Consider the following 9,788-nt stretch of genomic DNA (forward strand, 5'->3'; position numbering starts at 1 on the left):
ACCTTTGTGGTCTAAGACACAGACCAGACCCCAGACTGGATCAGTGGACCAGACGATCATCAGGAGTCAGGGACTCAGAGCTGCAGAAGACAAATCAGGTCTAAGACCAGTGTGAGGAAATCACCAGTCACAGATGTAGAGTATTTATGGATGGATTTATCATAGGTTTAAGTCCCAAGACTGGAATTTAACTTCAGACCAACATTTGTGAATAAAAGTATGAACCACATTAACAGTCAGTGACTCAGTGACAGACAAGAGTCTGATGGAGAATAAAGAAATCTTTAAAGTGGAGTTTTCATCTAGGAGCTTTAACCTAAGTCTAGGTCAAAGTTCACTGACCTTTTCTGAACCACAGATCAGTTTCCTGTAAGACAAGGTGACAAACCAGGAGAACATGAGATGATGTCCAAACAAATGTAAAGGTCATGAAAGTCAAACTCCTGTTCTCCACAGAGGGTTGATCAGGTGAGGGACAGCTGTGATGATAGAACTTCAAAGGCATTTGGACATAATTTGTGCCCTTTTGATGAATGAGATCTAATTAAAGTTAAAGTTTGATGAGACATGACTCTGATGTGATTGGAAAGTTGATCAATACTGGTCAGTGATCAATATCAGCCTGTTATTGTCATCCTTTATTCAACACAGGTTCCAATTCCAACAAACAGAACTGTATATGGAACTGTTTTTATGTTGAAGCTGAGGCTGCACTTCTCTGACCTTTGACCTTTAAAGATCCTCCACAAAGACTTGACTCTGACAAGAGTCAAAGTTTATAACATTAGCTCAGACCAAAGTCCATGGAGAAAATCAGAGAAAAACCAACTGGTTCTAAACATTTTAGGGGAAAAAAGAGTGAAAAACAGAAGAACAGAGTAAATGTACACAACTGCCTAAAATTTTACCACATGACTGTACATCTTCATGATGATGATGATGATGATGATTATCCATACTTCAACTGTCTTTTTTTTTTTCAGAATGGCCTCCTGGAACCATTGTTGGAGTCATTGTTGGAGCCATTGTTGGAGCCATTTTTGGAGCCATTTTGACTCTGTGTTGCAAGAAAAAATGTTGTGGTGAGTTGAACTCTGGTTAAATTGCAGTAAAAATCGACATTATCTCATCTTTATGTGTCTGGTTCAGGTTCTCAGTAGTAATCTGTTGATGTTCTGTTTTGTTCTGTACCTCTGATCTATCAGGGAAAAATAACTCCAATGATCCTAAACGGAAAACAAGTTCAGAAGAACGATCAGCATTGGAACTGGTATCTAAAGGTTGATAACACACGTCCTACTCCATTCTGGCCTTTGTTTTATCTCTTCATTGTTCTTGTTCTAGTTACAGTTGACAGGAGCAGCTCCAGAACGATCTGTCATTTTACTGGAAGGAACAAAAGACTGATTCAGACTTCAGTGTTCTGTTAAAGGAGCATTCCCCAAACCTCTGGTCCAGTGGCAGGACAGATCAGGACTTGTTCTTCCTGCTGGAGAAGCTCAGGTCTCTGAGAGAGGAGACAGCTACGACATCATCCTCCCTTAAACATGAACACAATTGTAAAGTGTAATTTATGTAGAACATAAATGAAGAAAAGAGTCTGTACTAAAGTGCTAATAATGTAGAACATAAATGAAGAAAAGAGTCTGAGAATATTTTGTTAACTTTACACTTTATAAAAGTGGCCTGATGATAAAACAGAACATAGCCTTTAAGAAGCTGAACTTCAGTAGAACAAAAACATAAAATAACAGTTTATCAAAAAATGTTCCAGCAGCCTGAACTTGTACAGACCCACCACGTGGTTGCGCTGTTGCTGCAGACTATCTTCACACCTTCACTGATCACAGATCATTTCAATCTGAAAATCTAAACTTTATTCCTTGTATTTTTTCACACTGCAGTGATTTCACTGTTGTCACCATATGTAATATTAATAATTTTTTTATGACCAATTGTTTTTATTGTGCTTTTTCGGAAAAAATATATATATAAAAAATACAATACAATTATAACACAAAAGTTTTAACCAACATATCCCTCCCATACCCAAGGCAACCCCTGGATATCTACAAAAAAGAAAAACACACTTGATACAAGTATAACAACAGCGAGCCTCCCCTAGAGGGCGCTAAAGAGTCACTTGCATGCAAGTTGTGTGCATGAAGTGAAAATATTTGCTGTTGCAATAATCTTTTATGCAAATGACCATTGTGTTTGTTAAGCAGAAGATAATTTCTTGATGCTTAATTTTGAAGTGCTTCCCAAAAACGTTTTCTTTGATAGTCACCCGATCACAAAGTCACAGTGCTATTTAGCCATAACTGTTGTTTTAGTTTTCTTTATTTTTTTGCACACATTCTGATGTATTTGGTTAATTAATTCTGCAGTAATTTTTTTATAATTTTTGTATATTATCCACCGTAGCTCTTACGGTGTTTCTAGGAGGAACGTTTACGTACAGCATAATAAAATCTTCTGGAAACATCAGTTTTTTTGGTGAGCTACAGTTCATGAATGGCCTTTTTAAAGAGTCTGAAAATAAAACGTTTTCAAATTCGAATGTCTTTATCTTCTTTATCAGGGCCTACACAATAGGTGACAGGTGTCACAGCTTCTGTGAGTCTGACTTTGAGCTGAACTGAGGTTTGTTCTGATTGGCCGATAAATGATGGATCACCTGATAGAAAACAAACTGATAAGGATCTGAGCTGTCAACTGAAAACTAAATCTTAGAAGAAACAGAGACATTTTTAACCCGTTTGATTAAAGAGCGTTCACAGGGCAGTCATGTGACGTGACATCCACAGATGTCAGTCGGTGTCAGTCGATGTCTGTGGACGGAAGGATCCAGAGATGATGCTATAAAGTGGGTCACGACCTGAAAATGAAGAGCTGTCATCGCTGAACAAGAGGAAGGAGGAGGTGACAACAAGGTTTTCTGACAGTCAGGAGGCAAACCAGTGAGCAAATCACTGAGGAATTCTGGGTAAATAATGGAGTGGAGTCGGGACGAAGATGACAGAGACGAGGTGGAAAGTGGGTGGTTTTGGATACATTTGATCACGTTGTGCCGACCTTCTTCACCTTCAGCCAGTGTCTGGATCAATTGATGTTCTACACAGAATCAGGATCAGGATAATCTTAAACTCCAGATAGACTTAGGATTAACAGATGCTCCAGACAGAGTCAGGACTAACAGATGCTCCAGACAGACTCAGGATTAACGGATCCTCCAGACAAAATCAGGATTAATTGATGCTCCAGACAGAGTCAACATTACTAGACGCTCCAGACAGACTCGGGATTAACAGACGCTCTAGCCAGAGTCAGACTTAAATGATGCTCCAGACAAAGTCCGGATCAACTGATGCTCCAGACAGAGTCCGGATTAACTGATGCTACAGACAAAGTCAGGATTAACAGACACTCCAGACAGAATCAGAATAAACGGATGCTCCAGACTAAGTCAGGATTAACTGATGCTACAAACAGAGTCAAAATTAATTGATGCTCTAGACAAAGTCTGGATTAACTGATGTTCCAAACAGAGTCAGGATTAACTGATGATCTAGACAGAGTCAGGATTAACTGATGCTCTAGACAAAGTCAGAATCAACTGATGCTCCAGACAAAGTCAGGATTAACTGATGCTCTAGACAAATGTTTTTATTGTGCTTTTTCGGAAAAAATATATATATAAAAAATACAATACAATTATAACACAAAAGTTTTAACCAACATATCCCTCCCATACCCAAGGCAACCCCTGGATATCTACAAAAAAGAAAAACACACTTGATACAAGTATAACAACAGCGAGCCTCCCCTAGAGGGCGCTAAAGAGTCACTTGCATGCAAGTTGTGTGCATGAAGTGAAAATATTTGCTGTTGCAATAATCTTTTATGCAAATGACCATTGTGTTTGTTAAGCAGAAGATAATTTCTTGATGCTTAATTTTGAAGTGCTTCCCAAAAACGTTTTCTTTGATAGTCACCCGATCACAAAGTCACAGTGCTATTTAGCCATAACTGTTGTTTTAGTTTTCTTTATTTTTTTGCACACATTCTGATGTATTTGGTTAATTAATTCTGCAGTAATTTTTTCATAATTTTTGTATATTATCCACCGTAGCTCTTACGGTGTTTCTAGGAGGAACGTTTACGTACAGCATAATAAAATCTTCTGGAAACATCAGTTTTTTTGGTGAGCTACAGTTCATGAATGGCCTTTTTAAAGAGTCTGTGAAAATAAAACGTTTTCAAATTCTATCAGTCGTTATTTAAACTGATCAATGCCGGGAGCACACAGAATGTGCATTTACTGCAGAGGTGTGTGGGTTAGGGCAGGTGGACAGGATTTTTTTAGGGAATGTCTTTATCTTCTTTATCAGGGCCTACACAATAGGTGACAGGTGTCACAGCTTCTGTGAGTCTGACTTTGAGCTGAACTGAGGTTTGTTCTGATTGGCCGATAAATGATGGATCACCTGATAGAAAACAAACTGATAAGGATCTGAGCTGTCAACTGAAAACTAAATCTTAGAAGAAACAGAGACATTTTTAACCCGTTTGATTAAAGAGCGTTCACAGGGCAGTCATGTGACGTGACATCCACAGATGTCAGTCGGTGTCAGTCGATGTCTGTGGACGGAAGGATCCAGAGATGATGCTATAAAGTGGGTCACGACCTGAAAATGAAGAGCTGTCATCGCTGAACAAGAGGAAGGAGGAGGTGACAACAAGGTTTTCTGACAGTCAGGAGGCAAACCAGTGAGCAAATCACTGAGGAATTCTGGGTAAATAATGGAGTGGAGTCGGGACGAAGATGACAGAGACGAGGTGGAAAGTGGGTGGTTTTGGATACATTTGATCACGTTGTGCCGACCTTCTTCACCTTCAGCCAGTGTCTGGATCAATTGATGTTCTACCTCTACACAGAATCAGGATCAGGATCGTCTTATACTCCAGATAGATTTAGGATTAACAGATGCTCCAGACAAAATCAGGATTAATTGATGCTCCAGACAGAGTCAACATTACTAGACGCTCCAGACAGACTCGGGATTAACAGACGCTCTAGCCAGAGTCAGACTTAAATGATGCTCCAGACAAAGTCCGGATCAACTGATGCTCCAGACAGAGTCCGGATTAACTGATGCTACAGACAAAGTCAGGATTAACAGACACTCCAGACAGAATCAGAATAAACGGATGCTCCAGACTAAGTCAGGATTAACTGATGCTACAAACAGAGTCAAAATTAATTGATGCTCTAGACAAAGTCTGGATTAACTGATGTTCCAAACAGAGTCAGGATTAACTGATGATCTAGACAGAGTCAGGATTAACTGATGCTCTAGACAAAGTCAGGATTAACTGATGCTCTAGACAAAGTCAGAATCAACTGATGCTCCAGACAAAGTCAGGATTAACTGATGCTCTAGACAAAGTCAGGATTAACTGATGCTCTAGACAAAGTCAGGATTAACCAATGCTTCAGACAGAGTCAGAATTAACAGATATTCCAGACACAGTAAATTAATGTTCCAAACAGTCAGAAGTCTTGAAATGAAGCTGTTGTTTTTAAATGTTTCTAAAATCTTTTGTGCTTCTGCATGGTATTTCTCCACCTGTTATTTTCACACCTCGTCTACATCACTCATACAGGTGACATGTTCTCACCTTCCGTTCTGTAAGTATTTTCACATCTCCGACATGAATTCAGCATTTTCTGCATTTTCTCATGAATCACAGCTCCTCCGACATGAATTCAGCATTCTCTGCATTTTCTCATGAATCACAGCTCCTCCATTCATGATGTTCACCCTGTTGGAGATGATTGCCTCTCAGGGAAGAGAACGCTCTGACTCCTAGCTCCTTGCTGCACTTCCTGAAGTGTTGTGTGTAGATTACAGGCCTCAGACCCTGGCTGCTGTCGACAGCTCTGTCATTATATTAGTTTCCTGCCTGAGCAGCGACAAAACTCTAAAGTTAAAGGTAATTACACTACAGACTGGCTTTTTTTTTTCTCCTCTGAAAACATTTTCTTCTCTGACTCCACACCATGGTGTGAAATGAATTACATTTTAGACCGAGTCAGTGAAAAGATCATGTGTGGTAGTAAGTCCAACAACCACACTGTGTTACCAGATGTTTAGAAATCCAACCCTTAAACTCATTTAGTTTTCAAAATAATAAATAAATCAAAATAACATTTTGAAATAATTTTACTACTGACGGTGGCGAAGTCGGAAACATTCAGGAGACTCCTAAATCCGGAGTTCAGCTGTTCACAGTTGTTGGTACAAAATAAAAGCATCGTCCACCAACCGTCCGGCCTCAGTTCAGTGGTCTTAGGGTCACCTTTTGCTGGACGTGGTGAGAGAAATGTTTATAACAATTTAACAAGCAACATTTTAAAAATTCGTTATGTCCAAAGCAGCAGTTAAAGGATACATTAAAAAAATAAAAATGAGGTAAAATATCTTAAAATTAATGTTTTAATATTTGCGATTCAGGTGCAAGCGGAAGTTTATTGTGAAAGGGCGCCTCACGTACGCCATGAACAAACATTGATAAAACAAAAAGAAACTTGCAGAAACGTAAAAAACGGACGAAATAACTAAGCAATGAACAAACGGAATATGATGGAATGTTATGTCCGATTCAAACTGGAGTCAGGTTGTGAATTCACCTGTATGTGGAAATATTTAAAGAGTGTGTTAACAGCACCGCAATTTAGCATCATCGCTAAATGGTATATTCGTCCAGGTTTTACATTTCGATCATTTCCGGTTTCGAGAAGTTGACCAAAAATACTCTGATATCCCAGTTTTATTGTCTAAAACGTTTTGTAAAGGACCTGAGAAATAAGTTGCATTAATTGTGTCTAAAATGGTAAAGGACCTGAGAAATAAGTTGCATTTTAATTAAAAAAAAGTTATTAAGTATAATTATATTTACAGTGAACGCCGAGAAGGCCAGAAGTAGCCGTGAACCGCCATGGTCGACTCATCAGAGATACGGTATTGGATTTCTTCTATTACCATAAAACATACAAAGTACCATATATAGCAGCTGTAAACCATTGACTGTCAGAATATTTTTACTGAATGTGAGGTGAGTATTTGCTGTGACTGTTTGTTTAAGGTTGTTTTTAAATTTTTTTTGTTTACCTTTTTCTCTGAACAGATACCTGACTAGTTTCTGATGATGTGTGTGGTATTTTTTAGTACTACTACTGTTTTTTATGACTAAAACCTTTAGTCTTTGTTTGACATAAACATCACATTCCTTTGTTCCTTGAGAATCACACACAGAAGGAGCCCCCAGTGTTCACACGCTGCTACTGCAACAACATCCCTCTCTCTTTCAGGTTTTCCACAGCTGCTCCTCTGCTCCCCACTGCGTCTGCGCAATTAGAAACTCGTGGAGGAGGAAAACCAATAGAGTAAAGGAGAAACCAGTCACAGAGAGAGGGAGAGGGAGAGAAAGGAGGAGAGAGGAGAGGCACGGGGATGAAGCAGGGGCTCACACAACATCTACTGTAAACAAGCTCCAGTCTGGAAATCAGTAGATGAGAAGAGATCCAGGGGGGGGGGGAGAGACCGGGGACAGAGCCATGGCTACGGGACGAGGTGGGGGTGATGGAGGAGCAGAGAGGAGAGGGAGGACAGGACTCCCTGGACGGTGCTGGAAAACCTGCTATTTTCCCATTGTGTTGTGGCTGGTGTCTGTTTGTGGGGAGGAGAAGACGTTCATCGTGGAGGTAAACACGGCGAAGCGCACGCACACACACACACACACACAAACATCAAAAGAGAACAGAGGCAGTGGTGTGTTTGTGTTTATGTCCTCCTCTGTTGGACGTTCATGCTTCATCATCATCTCTGTTTCTTCCATAGTCTTTGTTTTCTTCCTCTTCCTCTCATTTCCTTCCTTCTTTCTTTCTTCCTCTGTTCTTCTGTGAGTGAAGGAGAAAAGAGGAGTTGTATAAAAGATTCAGAGAGAGACGGATGAATAAATGAAAGGCACTGCTACGTCTGCTTCACTGAAGCTCCGCTCTTTTGTTGTCAGAGGCAGGAGACGCGCGCGCGCGCGCGCGCGCACACACACATACACATATATACACACACAGGTTTAACACATGAATAAGGAAACGAGCAGCTGCTCCTAAGTCTCACCATCATCCTTTGGATTCAGTAGTAAATGATCTCAGTAGATGGTGTGGTTCTGTGAAGTGTGTGTGTGTGTGTGAGAGAGAGAGAGAGAGAGAGAGAGAAAGAAAGCGAGAGACTAAAACAAGGGCACTACGGGGTGTAAGGGAATGGATGTGGCATTTCTTTAATAAAGTGAAACCACCAGGGGGCGACTGCACTGGTGTCAAAAATGTGAAATCAATGTCATTTCTGACCTAAATATAAACCAGAGGTTCCTAGTCTGTCGGGGTTGGTACAGGATGTCGTTCAGGTGTCGGCAGCATTAGTGCAGGCACAGAGGGATGAACAGTTCCACAGAAAAGTGCTGTGCTCTTTTAGAAACGCAGCACTGGTGGTTATGATCATGTGACGTTGTCTGGCCAAATAGGAAGAGTAGGGTTAGTCTTGAGTTTGTTGACAGCAGAATAATCCTGGACTGGACGTTTCTTTCCTGAGGAGAAATTACATTTATGTTGTAGTGGTGGCTTAGTGGTTAAGGAAGCGGGCTTAGGTCCGGAAGGCTTCAGGTTCGAGTCCAGCTGCTCTGAGTAAATCTAGGGACCGTTGATAAGACTGATTTACGAAGAAAGACAAATCACAAAACACAGAAAAAACCCTAATGAAGTAGAGGCTAACTAGCTAGTTTGCTAGCTCCGGTGTTCAGTGACTGCTGCAGTGGAGATAAAAAACATTGTCATTGAGGAAACAAACAGAAAAACTGTTAGAAAATCTTCGGATATTTACTGTGTACAAAACATTAATATCTTGCTGGTGAACAAAGCATCTACACACACACACACACAGCCCTCCTCTCTTCACTGCTCCAAATATAGTCTCTCTCCATAATTTATCGAGGAGGCAGGAGTCGGAGCAGAAGAGTGAGGAGGAGGAGGAGGAGGAGGTGGAGACAGAAACTGTGTGTAAATAAGAGAATCAGTTCCAGCCCCAACACAACAACATGTCTCCTCCGATTGGTCCTCTCCCAGATGTTAAGCTTTGTTTTCTTGCTGTACTTTGCGAGTCCCCTTCGCACTTGTTACGATGTGTGACATCAGATATCAGGTCGAAATCATTTTTATATTTCTCTGGTTTATCAAAGATACATAGTCTCCTCCACCAAAGTTTAGAGAAACCAGTGATTTGAAATGATCTCATACATGAACTGCTGATCCGTCGGTGACTTCAGATCATGTGACTGTGTGTGCTTGCATGTCTCAGTGGTCTTAGACGGTCTACATCCCGGCACTCATTGATCTGTGTGTTATATGACACCACAGACATGAGGTCATAGTCCTGGGTCCGTCAGTCCCACCTGGGCGTTCTTCTAAATGGTTTTACGTTTCATAGATCCAACAAAGAGAAGAGGTTAGGTGTCGCTGAGGTCATAGCTTTGAACCGATGTTCAACCAATCAGCCGCTCAACGACTAGACATTTACAACAACCTAGAGGACCAGTCAGGGAGACACTCATGTCTCATTTCATCAGACTGACACCCTCACAGTGAGTCACTGACGGAGCCAATCAGTGGAAAGAAAAGGCTTGATGGTTCTCACTCCTCGGTCATGTGGTGTATGAAACTGGTTTCA

At 40.7% G+C, this 9,788-nt stretch overlaps 1 protein-coding gene across 1 annotated transcript in view; it reads left to right on the forward strand.

Annotated features, from left to right (window-relative positions):
• Positions 1 to 20: 20 nt before the first annotated feature.
• Positions 21 to 9,788, forward strand: part of mmp24 (matrix metallopeptidase 24) — a 23,984-nt gene continuing 14,216 nt past the window's right edge. The window contains exons 1-5 of the mRNA XM_025060071.1: positions 21 to 1,082; positions 1,206 to 1,280; positions 5,807 to 6,000; positions 6,969 to 7,028; positions 7,379 to 7,933. Coding sequence (XP_024915839.1) covers positions 7,580 to 7,933 — 354 coding nt within the window. The 5' untranslated portion in view covers positions 21 to 1,082; positions 1,206 to 1,280; positions 5,807 to 6,000; positions 6,969 to 7,028; positions 7,379 to 7,579. The remainder of the gene's footprint in view (positions 1,083 to 1,205; positions 1,281 to 5,806; positions 6,001 to 6,968; positions 7,029 to 7,378; positions 7,934 to 9,788) is intronic.

This window comes from Cynoglossus semilaevis, chromosome 11 (assembly GCF_000523025.1).
Source record: "Cynoglossus semilaevis isolate Cse_v1.0 chromosome 11, Cse_v1.0, whole genome shotgun sequence".
NCBI lineage: Eukaryota > Metazoa > Chordata > Actinopteri > Pleuronectiformes > Cynoglossidae > Cynoglossus > Cynoglossus semilaevis.